Source organism: Dermacentor variabilis, chromosome 8 (genome assembly GCF_050947875.1).
Source record: "Dermacentor variabilis isolate Ectoservices chromosome 8, ASM5094787v1, whole genome shotgun sequence".
Classification (NCBI taxonomy): Eukaryota; Metazoa; Arthropoda; class Arachnida; order Ixodida; family Ixodidae; genus Dermacentor; species Dermacentor variabilis.
In genome coordinates, this window is record NC_134575.1 from 7603260 (window position 1) to 7619242 (window position 15983).

Consider the following 15983-nt stretch of genomic DNA (forward strand, 5'->3'; position numbering starts at 1 on the left):
CATAGAGATGGCCGTGCTGAAATGCGTCAAGCAGAAGGCAAATGCATGAGTGGTGCGACATGAATTCACCATGTTCCTACTTTCCTAGCACGACTGGCATTTGCGAAAAAATAAGTGAAGTCATGCAATTCATGAAAAAAGGTGCACTTAAGTTATTGCCAGCGAAGGACAAATAAAAAGCTCCCACTTGCATTACGTTTGTGTTACGTCAGTATGGCCTTTGTTTTTGCTCTTTGTGGCCAGCACACCAGGTATATGGCCAACCAACCTTGAAACATTTGTGTGAGGGAGGTCATCTTTAATGGTGTTCTGCGCGCTCAAGTTGTCTTAGATGCAGGCACTATAGCATTAATGGGGTTTGTACTAAGCACAGGTGGCATTTGGCACAAAAATTGCAGTACTCTATCATTGTGTTTCTGTGCTCAGTGGCAATTTTAATGTCCTCTTCACAACATATGATCAGCTGAGCTCACCATAACCTCATAACTGCAACGTCAATGTTTTTTTCGTGTTTTGGTGTTTTGGTGTTCTTGTGTCAGTGTCTGTGTGCCAACTTAACAGCACAAATCACATTCCCCACACTCATAGCTTTGGTGTTGTTAAGAATTATTGCACAAGAATTTTGCACAAAAGGATCTATTTTAGCCCTTGCACTTCTTTGTGATCTATTGTTCGAGATCCACAGCAGACGCATACTTCAGCCTCTTCTGCCATGCTGTTTAATCTGCAATTGTGGATCATGTGCTGCCAGCATTCTGCCCTATTAATTCATTGTTATTAAAGGCCTATTTGTGTCCACTGAAGTGTGAAGGCCTCTCAGTGATGTACAATTACCTTTGTCTTGCACCAGCTGACCCCATTTTATGCCTTAAATTTTCTATTTCCGTCGCACCATTCAATTTTCTGCCAACCTCAATACTCTTCTCTTGGCAGCCATTCTGTAACTCTAATGAATCACTGCATATCTGCCCTCTACATTACATGGCCTGCACTTTTAATTACTTCACTCAAACTGAGCATGTTCTTGTGCAGGTGTTGATGTCACTGCCAACCAGGATGAAGTGTCTGACCACGAGACATTCCAGCTAGAGTGGGACAAGGACACTGGCCGCTGGTTTGTCCGCACGATGCAGGACAAGTATTGGACACTCGAGAGCTCATCTGGCATTCAAGCCAATGCAGACAAAGGGTATGTGCGCTGTTCATCACAACTAGTACTGCAGTTTAAACATCTGTTTTGTAGAGAAAGATGTGTGTGTATGCACTACATATACCACTTCACTGAATTCTCTGGAGACAGTGCCATAACTTGGCAGCATAGCAGTGACACTTGAATGGCCATGGCAAAATGTAGATAACTGTAGCAAATTTAAAGCCACGAATGTCACCCTTCTATCTTCCCTCATACAATTATTTGACCGCTGTGTTGGTTTGTTTGGCTATTCCAATGGGGCAAGTTGGTTTTTGCTAGGCTCCTGGGTGACTAGCTAAGTAAAAGAATGGAAATTAATAAGCCAATAATCCTTTTAGAACAGTAGGCCCTTTTCAAATTTTCTTTCTGCCTCTTTCTTTCATTCCTGTGTGAATGTGTGAGTGTGTGTGTGTGTGTGTGCATACGTGTGTTTGCACGCACGCTCTTTTTTTTTATTCCTGTCCATAACACTTTTCCTCCTTTCATGTGCAGCTCCGCCAACTGCCTTTTCGAGCTTAACTGGCAACCTGATGGCAGTGTCACCTTGGTTGCTAGCAATGGCAAGTTGGTCGGTGCCAAGAAGAGCGGCCACCTGTTTGCCAACTCTGAGCCTGGTGACCCTGCTGCTAAGTTTCACTTTGCACTGGTCAACCGTCCCGTGCTGGTCCTAAGGTGTGACCAGGGCTTTGTCGGTCGCAAGGGGCCGTCTTCACCAAGACTGGAGTGCAACAGAGCCAGCTATGAGGTCGTTCATGTGGAACGTGCTGACCGTGGGGTTTGTCACCTCAAAGGTACCCCACTCTGCTTCTGGCACCTCAGATTTGTGCTTGCTTATTCGTAAACATCTGTTTTGACCCAACCTCATTCAGCGAAGCTAGTCCCACGAAGTGAGCAGTCATTTTACTCCAGGAAGTTTGATGGACTGTGGAGTGTCTGCAATGTGCCACCTGTTGCTTCATTGGCTTGGTACCCATAGGTTAAGGAAAGCTTGTAAGGAAACTAAAGGCAGCACATTGAACAATTGAAAGAGTAATAAGTCATGTGATAAGCAAGCAGAAACAAAGGTGAGCGAAGATGGCAAGAAGGCTTGCTGATGCGTTACAAGGCCGCATAGCAAGTTTAATGCTTGGCCCCAGCAAAGCTCGTGAAAGTCAAGTAGTAGTCCATCGTCAGACTAGCTTTTCTTTGCTTTGTGAACTTTGCTTGAGCATGCTAATCACAAATTTTTGGGGACTGATGAATTTCTTCTCACTTTCGTAGTGTTTCATTGGGACATATATATTAGCGAAGTAAACCACAACTAATATGTAGTTCAAACTGAAGTTTTCTGGCACATATCACCATGGTAGTGATACCATGACACCACAACTTGTATAGTGCTTGAAGGCACTAAGAATTAAGACCTCTAGCAAAAGAGTGGCATTCACAAGACAACTGCGCATTGCCTGTGAACATCACAGTGGACCTGATTTGTGTACTAACCCCAGTGGTGCCATAATATATGAAATCATAATGGGACAATGTGGGAACTCATGATTGGCATTGCCACATGTCGCTGACGTTTTTGGGTCATCCTTTATTCTTCTTGATATTGATAAACTGGGCATGTATTTGTTACTATCAGATGGTCAAGGGGTCTGTAAATCGTATGTTCCAGTGCCATATTGTAGGTGGTTTGATCGTTACTTTCAATGACTGGCAGATAGCCTGTCATGGTGGGTATGAGTTTAGGTAAAGCGCAAGAGGGCACATAGGACAACAGAAGAGGACGAAGACACAACAGTGCTGCATCTTTGCCCTCTTCTGTTGTCCTATGTGCCCTCTTGCACTTTACCTCAAGTCATGCAGTAACAAGAAACTCACCGGTCTGTCCCTTTGAACTGTGGCTATGTTAGGAAGCTGTGGTAGCCTACAGAAGTTATGGGGTAACCTCCAGAAATGTGTAGCTTGGGATCCTGTTGTAACCATTGCTAGGGCTGAATAGCTCAACTGTTGTCTTGTCAGTGCTTGATCTTTGTGGACCTTCCGGTGATTGTACTGTCACGAGTCAGGAAAAATGCAATAGTAAATGCCAGTGTGCACTCTGGTGTAACCCCTGTGGCACTTGTCAGGCGAGTGAACTCTGATGTAGATGTAGCAGAGAGCAGAGACTGAGAACAGGAAGGAATGAACTTGAGTACTTTTGCCATGCCAAGCCATGTTACTGAATACCATGCAGAAGCACTGGTTCAGGCTGCTGATCTGAATGGAAGATGAATAGTGATTTAATACTCTGATGGTTATTGGCTTCTATAATGTTACTTAAAAAGCACTCTTCTAACTGCATGCAGTTTCATGTGTAGCCATTAGTTAATCCGAAAGCATGTTTTTTACGCATTGGACTGATTTTGAAGGGTGTTTCCCATTATTGCGTTCAGCTTTGAATGGCCAATGCATTGCTACAACTTCCATGTTGCACTCTCTACAAAGTACATTTCTCTGGCTGTGTTTCTCGGACTTGCAGTACTTCGGAGTTGAGCAAATTGGCTGTAACAAGAGGTCTTTGCACTCCAAGACTTCACCTGCAGTACTGTAGCACAAGTTAGCCAATTGTTCACCCTGAAATGAGCTTTTTATCCATGATGTTTTATTGCTTGCATACTTTAGTAGTAGGAGATTGCTAATGTCAATTTCCTTTCGTTGCAGGTAATAATGGAAAGTACTGGGGCATAGCCGAGGATGGCTCTGTTTCAGTCGATTCGGATGACAGCTGCGGCTTCTATGTTGAGCTGCGTGAACCATCACGCCTTTGCCTGAAGACAGCTGACGGCTCTTACCTCAATGCTGACAAGAACGGTGCTTTCAAGGCCGGTGCCGCTGACCCAAGCCAAGCTACACTTTGGGAGTATTGAGCTGCCTAAACCGTCTGGCTACGGAATTTAATCAGGCTAGGCTCGACTTGGATCAACGCATCAACATGGCGTGCCCCATAATTTGCTTCAGTGTTCCTTAGGATGTCACTCTCTCGGCTGAAACCATTGCTTAAGATTTTTTGTGCACCATTTTAATATAAGGTAATTTCTTATGTGCAAGTGAACCCTTCTCAGACAGTGCTTGCTTTGTATAAGCTTTGATGGCATTAATAGTAAAAGATCTGCATATTTTTATGGTTCTCATCTGCTGTTGCTGTGACCTAGTTTCAGATTTTCAAGGTTTTAGTAATGGTCTGGGCTTCTCCTACAGCTGAACACTCATAAAAAACTTTTGGAGGTTCTCTATGTCTACATCTTTCCTGGTGTTCAGCCGAGTTCTACTGGTAATGAAGTGGTGCACTCATTTTGCCAGCAAATTCTAGTGGTGTGTTTAACACACTGGTTTCCGGAAAATTGTAGTGTTGGCAATCATACTTGGCTTTGCCATGTTAGATCTGCATGTGTGTGCATGTATCCGTTGTGTGCAAGTACTCTGGTCTTGTGTACACCTGTCATAATCCAAGCTAGGTCACACGGGATAGCCTAAAAATTAAAATGCTCAAGGGAGGCATCCATCAGATGTCGGTAGAGTCTTGTCTGTCGTTGGTCATTACGCACAATAGATCTGGTCCTCATTCCCCACACTGGTGATTGTGAACACCAGCGCTTGTGACAATGTAATCCACACCATCTTATCTCTTTGGTTATGGACATGGTTCTTCCCTGTTTGATACTGATAAGCCAAACTGACATTCCTTCCATAACTGTGCAAGACCGCAATGTAGTTGGGTTCACCTTTCGATGTCTTTCACAATCGAGGGTGTATTACTATTTTACTGCCTATTGAATAGGAAAGTCGTGACAGGTGCAGTGTTTTTATTTAGTGATTGATATATTTTGAACGAGATATTCGAAAGTATTACCAACACGGATGGCTCTTTTTGCCGGCAGTGTAGGATGTACACTTTCTTTTTGCAGTTTGAGTGTGACCAATTTTTGTATGTTTATACACCGACTTTATTAAAAACAATTTTTGAGTCAACAGTGTGCCCTTCTTGTGCATGATATGCAATGTCACTATGGTCAATGTCGCTCTCACTGTAGCTATTGCAACAGTGCTAAAAATGATCCCAAGTGTTTTTATGTGCTCATAAAGGGGGGTGCAAGTGCAGTTTCCGAAACTTTGCATAGAGGGAAGTGTGGCACTAATGTTTCCGTGGGTTTTCATAGTGGTAATTCTTCCAGCATAGGAATAATGGGAACGAGCAGTATGCACATAGCTTGGCTGATGGCTTAACATGCTACGAGATTGCAGCTGTTTATGTGCGCTTTCTGGCAGCAAATCTTTGTAAGTTGTACTTCATTATGCTCCAGTAAAGAATTTGCTGCCAGAGACATTGTGTCATGAAGTGCCATGGAATTGCAAGCTCTTAATCTATGCATCTGCTCATGCAGTGATCACTACCAATGGCAGTGCCAGAACACCGCAGGAAAAAGTCACAAAAGTAGAAAAAGTTTACTACTTTGCAGCAATACCACAGCCTTGCAAAGCTGCAGCTTGGCAAGAGCTGCACTGGCCAATGATGCCCACTGGACTAGAGCATAAAGTCTGCGCGGAAAAACGCATTAACGAAAATTGGGCCACATTCTGTACCTACAGTCGTTCCTATGCTGTCTGTACAACTGCTCCTCCTGACATCCTGCGTAGCAAATTCATATTACACTTGTTATTGAACCTTTTAGACATGAACTCGTGTCCAGAATCTTCTGTAATCTGCGAATCAAATAGACTCGGAAGCACAAAAATGCACCTGAATTTGTGCCAGAACTGCATGAGCAGGCAACTGTCTTTCTGCATAAATATCTAATGAGGTTGGAGCTTGGCAAAGGCATTTTTCAGCACTGTGTGGGTTACCTCAAAAAGCATTTCGGTAAACTCTTCTCTAGTGCTAAAGGTTAGTTGAAACAAGGAATAGTGTGATGTTTGAATTAATGCAAAGGATTTGAATCTGCAGCAGTGAAGTTCATCCTGCTAGAACCATGCAGGCAAAGGTATGTACCGATCACTGTATTTATGTCAAACCCTAAATGCCGCAGTGTTTTCTGACACTAGATCCTTGTAAATAGTATATAAGCTTTCCACATATTTGATGCTGATAATTGATCACTTGGGGAACAGTAACATGTGTTGGCTACTGTAAAATTTGCAGATTCTTTGCTTTGGTAAATGACTTTTTGATAACCCTCGCATGAGTTGGTTGCTCAATTTCATAATTGAATGTATAGTTATTGGAATTTTGGGGGCTATGTGCTTGGGTGTTCTCTTCCAAGGTCTTGGAATGTACGACAGCCTTCCTCACTCAGTCGAGCATTGGGGAACCAGGTATTTTATACTGGCAACAGATCTGTGACTCTGCTAAGTTGCTTCAAAGCTTTTTACGAAGGCTGAACATGCACAGGTTGAGCAGATGTACATAATAGTATGGGTACAGTCTTGCAAAACGGCTTGGAGGCGTCATATTACAACAGCTGGGAATACATATAATGGAGAGGGAGCACATTCAAAAAGTCAACAACTTGCAGATGTTCCAAATGTTATTTATCATTTGGATCAGCACCGTGCTAGATTCCTTTAGTGGCATTATTCGGGTACGTGTTTCGCAGTACAAGAAAAGTATAGCTGTTAGTCCTGTCGTTGAATACCAACAACCTGAGCGGAAACACTTTACTGCCTCAAAAAGAGGTCGGTTGAGGGCATAATGTTGAGGTGAATAGTTCAGCTACGATTAATACAACTACGGCCCGAGGTGATTTTAAAATATTGCAAAGCCTCCTCGGTTCGCCCGTTCGCCCATAGGACAGTGCGCTAAGCCAAAAGGCTAGCTGGTATTAGACGCATCGAGACAGATCACGGCATAATACGATCCCTTTAGATGTGTTTGAGACCTAGCTCAATAGAAATTGGAAAATAGCCTGATATTTTGCGATCAAGTGTCTGCGGCGTGCAAAGTGATAGTCGATCAATGTGCGACCGTACAGGTGGCAAGCGACATCGGCTGTGAATCATTGCGCGCGCTGTGACGCGTAGTTTGTGCTAACGTGGTAAACAAATGACACCCAGAAAGCTTCTGTAGACGACTAGCCATTGCTACACGCGCAACCGTGGCACAACAGTTAAAGCATGGGTAAAGGCTGAGGGGGAGTGAAACAAACAAACAAAAAACCGACTGATTGCAGGAAGCGCCCTCAAATGCGTGTTTTTCAGGTTGTCTAATTGTTGCCTCCGAGATTACGATTGCACGTGACGGGTGCACATCTCAAGGGCCAGTACGCCGCAATACAAGAACGCAGCTGCTTTTATTCGCCGCCAGCTGCCGCCGCTAGCGCAAGCCCATCATTTGCTTTTCATCTCTCTTGTTTCTCAACGACGCTGCGATTGGCCGTACGCCGCATCCGCCACACCTCCATGACCAATGAGAGAGCAGCCAGGGCGCCCCCACCACTGACGTCAGTTACTACGCCGTCGTCTCGCTGCCTGCAATGCGCGAGTCCATCCATTTTTGCCACTGAAAAAAAGTGCTCCAATATTTATGTTGTGGTTCTCAACGTATGTGTTGTGCGGTTCGCGTTTACGTGGGTGTTGCGGATACGATTCGGATACTCGTGCATCGGATACACGCATCATCGGCCCGTAGCCTCGCCGAGCCCGGTCCAAGGTGCAGTTGGGAGGTGAGTGGTCGTCTGATCGCGAGCTGTTTTCTGTGTCTCCGCCCCGGCACCTCGCCCGCCTGCCTGCCTGCCTCGGCCGACAGGCACAGCTTTCTGTTCGAGCGGGCAAAACAGGCATCTGTTTGCCGCCCTACTTGGTCACTTACGAAATGTCGCTCGGTAATCGGGCGGGTCACTTTCACGACACCGGCGTTGTCACGCGTTGTATATCGTTCACCCGTCCTCACAGCGAACATTATACGCGCCGTAGTTAAAAGGCCCGATGAGGTGGCGATTGCATACTTGGCGACGATCGTCCGCTCGGCTGACACCACGACTTGGAGCTCTACGTGCTCCATACTCCGTAAGAGAACGCCGTGACAGCGCAATATGCGTTGGTCGTCTGCCTTGCCACGGCAGCGAGCGCCGGCTGAAAGATGTCCTTTCGCGACTGAACCGCGTGTGCTCTTTTTAAATGTCTGCAACTTGTATCGCTCGACGGGCACCGCTGCGCTCTCTCCGAGCATTTATTTTAACTGAGCCGCGCGCTGTGCATGCCACTTTACAGCCAAGATTATTCTCGAGGCGGGGGTCGCCGGCGGCGTCGTTCCCTGCGTTTCTCTCTTTGCAAGAGTCCTTGCGTCCTCTCCCGTCTTCTGCGTCGACTTTCGTCGCCGTCTGGCGTTGTCCATGGCTAGCGCTGCCGCCGCTGCAGTCTGGTTCCCTCGCACCAACGAACCAACCGGCCTTTGCATTGGGCGAACCGCGGCATAACCAGTTTCTGCGCCGCCAACTTTGGCTCGGCCTGGCAGACTCGTTCTATCGCTCTCGGCAGCGTTCCTGGGGATCTTTTTTATGTGTGTGCCGTCGTTACGCATATATTCGTTGCCTTGCCTCGCGATTGAACGGCGGCGGTGCTTTTGACTTCCTTGCGTCCGCCCAAACCCCCCTGAGATCCCTCTCTCGGGACGGGATCTCTAGCCCTGTCGTGCATCATCCTCGAAAGAAGAAGCCTCAATTGGACACTTGTCAGCTGCCCATTTTGGCGCCACGGACGCTCTATCGCGTCTCGGCGCGTTCCTGTCGGCTGTGGTGCTGTCGTAATATGTCTGGTAGGAGAGGAACTTGGGGAGTGGGGAGGTTTTGCCTTTAGACTTCTAATCCCTGCGACCTCTTGCCGAGCAGAACACCCAGGCCAAAAGAAGTACGAGGCGCGTTCCCTTCACAGTCGTGAGGTTGCTTGCGCATAAATGACGCTAACGTTGTATACTTGTGTAGCAGTACGACAAACGGTGGCGCGTGCTTTTTTCACGCGCTTGCGCCAGTCTGCTGAACCCGTGCTCTCCCGCGTGAGCCGTTAGCTGCGGCCGGCAGACTCAAAAAGACGTGCGGTGCGTGCAGCGAGTGATATACTTGCGCACGTGCTGTGCACGCTGGAAAAAAGTTACTGGGTGTGCGTGGGAAAGACAACCGAAGCAACATAGCAGTAGTCAGGCCTGCTCGTTTCACGCCACTGTGACAGCGTAACAATGGGCCGTACCCAGTGCGCTGACCCGAAAAGGCACATTTTGAAACAACGGCCGCTATAGATGTTCGAGTCCGAACCTCGACCACAGCTAGTTCTCTTGTTAAACCCTCTGATAGAAAATTTCTTACTTCGGAGAGGTCACAGGAACAAGAAACGTTACAGGATTAAACGGAGTGTCCCCGTTCATAGTGGCGCATGGTCCAGATTCTACACTGAAGCCACTGCAGCCGCCATATTCGTGGGCCCTAAACACACTGTGGAACTTTTCCATGCGTACACAACCGCTCGTCCCGTTACTTTCGCAGACTGCGTTCCTTGTTTCGTGGTATCGTCATTCAGTGTGCACTGACTAGACCGGTCACGAAAGGGTTACCTGCGCAGACATTGTCGGATCCTGACTGGAAGCTTGCCATTATCGTTGAAAAGAAAGGTGTACAATCAGTGCGTTCTACCGGTGCTAACGTACGGGGCAGAAACTTGGAGACTGGCAAAGAACTTCGAAAACAAGTTAAGGACCGCAAAAAGAGCGATGGAACGAAGAATCTTAGGCGTAACATAAAGAGACAAGAAGAGAGAGGTGTGGGATCAGAGAGCAAACGGGTATGCCGATATTCTAGTTGACATTAAGAGAAAGAAATGGAGCTGGACAGGTCATGTAATGCGTAGGTTAGATAACCGGTGGACCATTAGAGTTACAGAATGGGTGCCAAGAGAATGGAAGCGCAGTTGAGGGCGGCAGAAGACTGTGTGTGTGTGTGGGGGGGGGGGGGGTAAATGAGGAAATTCGCAGGCGCTAGTTAGAATCGGTTGGCGCAGGACAGGAGCAATTGGAGATCGCGGGGAGAGGCCTTCGTCCTGCAGTGGACATAAAATAGGCTGATGATGATATCTGTGCATGGAAGTTTGACGTTGGTGGCGCCACGCACAAATACATGTGTCGCCCGCGGAACTGTGCGGCTTAAGCCTTAACAAACCTAGGCCAGACTAGTAAATTTGGTACTGTGTATAACGCTCCCAGCATTTGTTATGGGCGGACAGTGGTGACTTGTAGTTCTCTCTCGAAAACAGTGGCACCTGAAAACAGTGGCAACCACGACCTACCGTTGCTGCAAGTTACGGCGCCATCGTCAGGCATGTGGCAATGCGACCGTAAGCCATTTGAAACGGGCTACGCTTAACGTATGCAACAAAAGAACTGGCAAATAAATTACGATCGCAAATGAAGAGCAAGTGCATCCTTGGAAGAAAATGTGTCTGGCACCTTGCCCATGCATGCCCGCGAGGTATCGTCCTTCTGGTCGCACCACTGTGCACATATGGTCGCCCCGTGCTTTCGCCATGAGGACCCTGATCATCTGCGCCCGTATTTAAAGCCGCGACGTCGTGCGGGCAGGCGATGACAAATGCCGCCATGGCGTTGTTGAAGGACTTCCGGCGGCCTGCAACACCGCGCCGCCGCCGCCGAGGTTGCCTGCGTGACTTATCGTCAGAACCTCGATGATGAATTTGGCTCTCCCGTTCGCAGGACATGAGGTGGCGTTGTCGTGCCAACCGTCCCGAATATACTGAGAAAGCCCTACTCGAACGCCTCCTCGACAGACCTCGTGAAGTTTGCTTTTGCCCTGCTTGTCGGCAGCTTCCGAACTGAGTGTATAACTCCTTTCGGTCGCCGCCATTCGTCGTGAGCTGACGAAAAACCGGCCGCCGCATTCCCCCCCGTCTGCAGTGAAGCCGAACGATGTCAGTGCCGCTGTCGAGTCTGTGCTCACTGAAACGAGTCCGCAAAACCGACTGACTTGCGTACGCGTGTCTTTAGTGCGCCTATCCGCAGCGAAACGAGCACGTACACGGATTTCTCCGAATGGTAGCTTCACGGTTATTTTTTGGCCTGGTATATACTGCCAAAATATAAATATAATATGTATAAATATGTATATAAATATTTGGCCTGGTATATACTGCCAAAATGTGTGATCAATTTAGCCAAAGTGGAATTTTGTTGCAGTTCACCCCTAGCCTCAAACTGGATATTTCCGCATTTGCTCGTCAGTCTATACACTGTCATGTTCAGGGGCGGCTCAATATAGGTCTCAGTTTCTTAGGCAAGAGGCTCGTTAGGAGGCATATTGACAGTTTACCGTCATCTCCAACGTCGCTGAGTCGAATTCACAAAGATTTTCGATCGTAAGCGCTCCTTGCCGGTGGGCTCGCCGCCTTCGTTAGACATACGCCCAGCGTCAGGATTGGCGGGAATTAGCTCCTACGAACAGTTCTAGCGAAAGTGCTTTCTGTGGATACTAACCCTTGACGGTGTCATTAGAACTGCCTTTATAAATTGGTGAATGTTTGCTTTTGTTCCTCATGACAACGCAATCGGCGCTATAGCGAAAGTAGACCGCTGCCAGCGCGGGTGGTGGTACGATCCCATCGCCAGCGCTGGGCTTGTGCGAAACAAGTTTGCGACAACTGAAACGCGTTTGCATGTGCGTATGTTCGAACTGCAAACGAGCTAAATCTGATCGGTGGCGCAGTTTGGTTCGTGAAACAGAAAATTGAGTCGTACATGGTGGTGGCAAAGACAGTACGTATACAAGAAGGAGGCGCGAATATGGCACGGAAAGCTAATTGCATAAAACACGGATGCAAGCTGCTACGGACACACAACTCTGCTAATAAATAATAATAAAGAAACCCCGTAAATCCAACGCAGTGTTAGAATGTCGCTGAGCTCGTTAGAGTTAACGAGTTAGCATGCAGTGCTATAGCGGATAACAGGAGCACATCCTCGTGTCGCTGATAGCTGTCTGTGTCACGGTGTACGAAGCTTGTCGAGCTGGTTATTGCGTTATTCCCTCGACTGATGACAGAAAAGTACGACACGTATCAATACATTTAAAGCTTCCATACACATTGTGTCACAGTGGCTCATCCATTTTGGGCGATTAATGGCCAAGAATGGGCACACACCCAGTGCAGAAGTCGTCTGCTCGAGTGCAGTGCCAGTGACGCAAGTTGTCCATACTCGTAAAGACAACAGGCGACACATACCGATGTGGCTCAAGTTATTTATACACATATGCATACGGCGACGAAACCAAATCTCGGGGAAGAGGCAAAAGGGAGTTCTTGTTGGCTGCAGCGACATGCATTGTTCGACAAAAGTTGATCACTTGAAGCCTCGACTCTTCCAAAGTACCGCTAACAACACAACACAAACGCCGCGTCCGCGTTTTTGCGGCCTGCCACTGCATACCGTGATACCTTTGCAACTTGCTCATCGCTGTGTAGTTCTAGGCATGAAAACGGCCGTATTAGGCCCTCCATTTTGTTTTATCAGTAATTTAGTAATAATGGAGTTCGTTGTAAAATTGGTCGACTGTTGCCCCGGTTATGCGATGAACTTTCGATCGCGATTGGCTCCCTTCCGCATCTTGCACAAGCGAACCAATCGCAATCGGGAAATTCGAGCCCGATGACGTTCCGCGGTGACCGAGAGTGGCCATGTGACATTGGCGTGCATAATGCAGCGAATTCTGCGGCGTATCACATGCGCGTACGTTCTACAGGCAGCCGAGGTGAGCGGTGTTGTGTTCTTGGCGCCACGTCATTGGTTGACGCGCGACCTTTGTTCGCTTCGAAAGGCCGCGCGCGGCTGCAGTTGCACAGCGTTATAGAGCGCAGTCTATGCGACAGTTTAATTGAAAAGAGACCCGTATATACGTGCGTAGGTTTCGTATACATAGAATGGCTGTTTGCGATCGCTGAATGGGTTCCAGGGCAGCTGAATGCTCTCTGTTGAGGCACGCAAGACGTCTGCGTTGCACCTGCTCCGTTTCGGTACAGGCCGGCTAGCTTTTCGTATCCGGTGCGGAAAGGGCACAAGGTTTCCAAAATGTGTTCGTTGAAACCAATGCAGAAAGCGCGTGTTAAAGTGTGCGTGCGTGTGTGTCGATTTGCTAATCAATAGACGGTTTGCGCTGACGTCATCGTGACCGTCATGTTCGACTGCGTCATGTTCGACGATGAGAAGCTGCGTAAGCAGCGACACCCGCGAGAGCACGACAGGGCGCGTTCTTAAAGTGAGTCGACAACGTCGGAAGAGACGTCGGCGGCGGTACGAATGCGTCTCTGTCGCATTCGCGTAAGGCTGCACGAATTCAAACTTTTGAGACCGAATCGAATGGTAGACTAGTGCCCAAATCGAATCGAGCATTGAATACTTATTGGATAAAGAAGAGCCATTTTCACGGTAATTATTAATCTACATGTTAACTGGGGCGAGCACTTAGGGAGTCGCCATCTTTCGGAAGCGCCTTGCTTGTGTATTGGTTTCGAGCTCCACCACTGGAAAATCTGGCGCCACCGTCGGCTTGACGTGCTATTAGGGATCACGTGGACATAGCGGCCGCGTCGGCTGCTTCGGTAACGACGAAGCGAGCTGAAAACGACTTTAAGTTCCCTCGTACGCTGCGGTCCTCATTTAGTGGCGAGATTTTCCCGCTTCGAGTGTCTCCTTTACAACGATTGAAAGCACTACAATAGGTAGTGGCTGCCTTTGAAGGCGCGCAACATGGTAGGCAACTGCTCGGTGCCGCAGTGCCGGACGTACGCAACGGAGCCCGGTGTCAGCCTTATTCATACGTAGCCGCAGGACAAGAAGCTCCGTGAAGCTTGGCTCGCGAAACAAAACCGGCATACAGCCATCGGCTACAACTCGGCTATGCAGCAAGTACAGACGCGAGGAAGATTTCTGCTACGGCGCCGGGACTGCGATGTTCGGAAAACGCGCTCTGAGACGCTCGCCCGAGTTCGCTGCCCGACTAATGTCATGACGGTTTGATCTATGAACTTGTCGATGCTGTAGATACCGGCAAGTTCACTGGAGTGGAAAGGGAGTGGTAAGAAGCACATTAAAAAAAAGCATGGCATATGGTCATGTCTGTGTTATGAATTAATGCACTGGATTACAAAAAAAAAAAAAAAAAAGAAGCAGCGGGAAATCGCACGCTGAGAACATCGATAAACATACAGTGCGATGCCACTCGAGAAATAATATTGAAACGTCCAAGAATTTAGAACAAAAAAGATTGAACCGTCGCGGCGGCACATCACAGTCCCCTCAGGCGTCGAAGTCTCTGTAATGAAATTATTTTTGAACAGCTCTGGTAGCGCCCACGCAACAATGATTGCTTGTATACTGTCAAATGCTCATATTCTGCGGCCTAAAGCTCATGGCACGGTGCGAAAACGCGCACGCGGCGAGAGCGAAACAGTGCGCGGAAAAGCATGCAGACACACAGTCGGTCGCTGCGAACCTGCGCGATCGCTGCATTGAGGCTTCATTCTATTACGCTCCATTTGGTTATACAAACACTATAAGAACTTATTTCACATAGTTTGCTCTCAGCGTTTGCCTTCCTTTCACGCAAGAAGCCGGTTCGCGAGACTCCATCGCGGCGACCGCGCACAGTGGCGTTCACTGTACGTATTCGGTAAAGAGATAGCGTCTGTAAACGATTCTGTGCTTTCAGTTTGCCCAAGATTATTATTTAGACAGTAAAAAACTTCTTTCGTTTCGAAAGTATGTACAGAAATGTCTGGGAGAGCTCCCGCGTGGTGTTTTCAGTGAGCGCTGACAGCAAAACCTGTGAGGAGCGCGCCGCGTGATCCCTCATATTACGCCAGCAAGGCGCTTCCGATAGATGGCGACTCCGTAACTCCTCGCCGCCAATAGTACGAGGGATAACGCGGCGCGCTCCTCATAGGCTTAGCCGTCGGCGCTCAATAAAAACACCACGCGGGAGCCCTCCTCCATGGTCATTTCTGTGAGTACTCTCGAAACAAGGGCAGTTTTGTGCTGTCAAAGTAATAATCTTGCGCAAACAGAAAGCACAGAATGGTTTACAGACGCAATCTCTTCAACGAATACTGCTCAGTGTGCGCCCTCTGCGCGCGGTCGCCGATATGGAGTTTCCCGAACCGCGGCTTCTTGCGTGAAAGGAAGGCAGTCGCCGAGAGCAGGCTTTGCAAAAGATGTTCTTGTAGTGCTTTGTCTGTATGACCAAATGGAGTATAAAGAACAAAGCCTCAGCGCAGCGATCGCGTGGGTCCGCAGCGACCGACTGCGCGTCTGCATGCATGTCCGCGCACACTGTTTCTTGCCGTGAGCTTTAGGCCGCATGCACCGTATGGGCATGTGACCGTACGCGAGCAACCATTATTGCGTGGGCTATCAGGTGTGTACGGCGACGTTTCATTATATTCATCATATCATTATTTGCCGAGTTTCTCGATCTTCTCAGCGAGCAATTTCCTGCTGCCGCTCATTGTTTGGGACTAACACACAAACATGAGCATATGCCATGCCTTATTTTAATGTGCTTCCTCCGTTCCCTTTCCATTCCAGTGAACTAGCCTCTATGTAGCGTCAACAAGTTCACAGACCAAAGCTTCATGACACTAGCCGGGCAGCGCGCGCGAGCGACCGTCTCGGTGCGCGCCTCCTGGTATACACGCGGCGAACCTCGCAGCCTCGACCAGCGTAGCAGAAATCTTCCTCCCGGAAGTGCTTGTTGCACGTCCGAGTTATAGCCGTCGACTGCTT

At 48.1% G+C, this 15983-nt stretch overlaps 2 protein-coding genes across 7 annotated transcripts in view; both read left to right on the forward strand.

The window, feature by feature from the left end:
* Positions 1–5185, forward strand: part of sn (fascin domain-containing protein singed) — a 59792-nt gene extending 54607 nt beyond the window's left edge. For all 5 annotated transcript variants that reach the window (XM_075701035.1, XM_075701036.1, XM_075701032.1 and 2 more), the window contains exons 6-8: positions 1033–1189; positions 1685–1983; positions 3878–5185. In XM_075701035.1, the coding sequence (XP_075557150.1) occupies positions 1033–1189; positions 1685–1983; positions 3878–4083 (662 nt within the window). In that variant the 3' untranslated portion in view covers positions 4084–5185. The remainder of the gene's footprint in view (positions 1–1032; positions 1190–1684; positions 1984–3877) is intronic.
* Positions 5186–7646: 2461 nt separating this feature from the next.
* Positions 7647–15983, forward strand: part of LOC142589565 (uncharacterized) — a 197505-nt gene continuing 189168 nt past the window's right edge. For both annotated transcript variants that reach the window (XM_075701029.1, XM_075701031.1), the window contains exon 1: positions 7647–7872. The gene's annotated coding sequence lies outside the window, so the exon portion shown is untranslated. The remainder of the gene's footprint in view (positions 7873–15983) is intronic.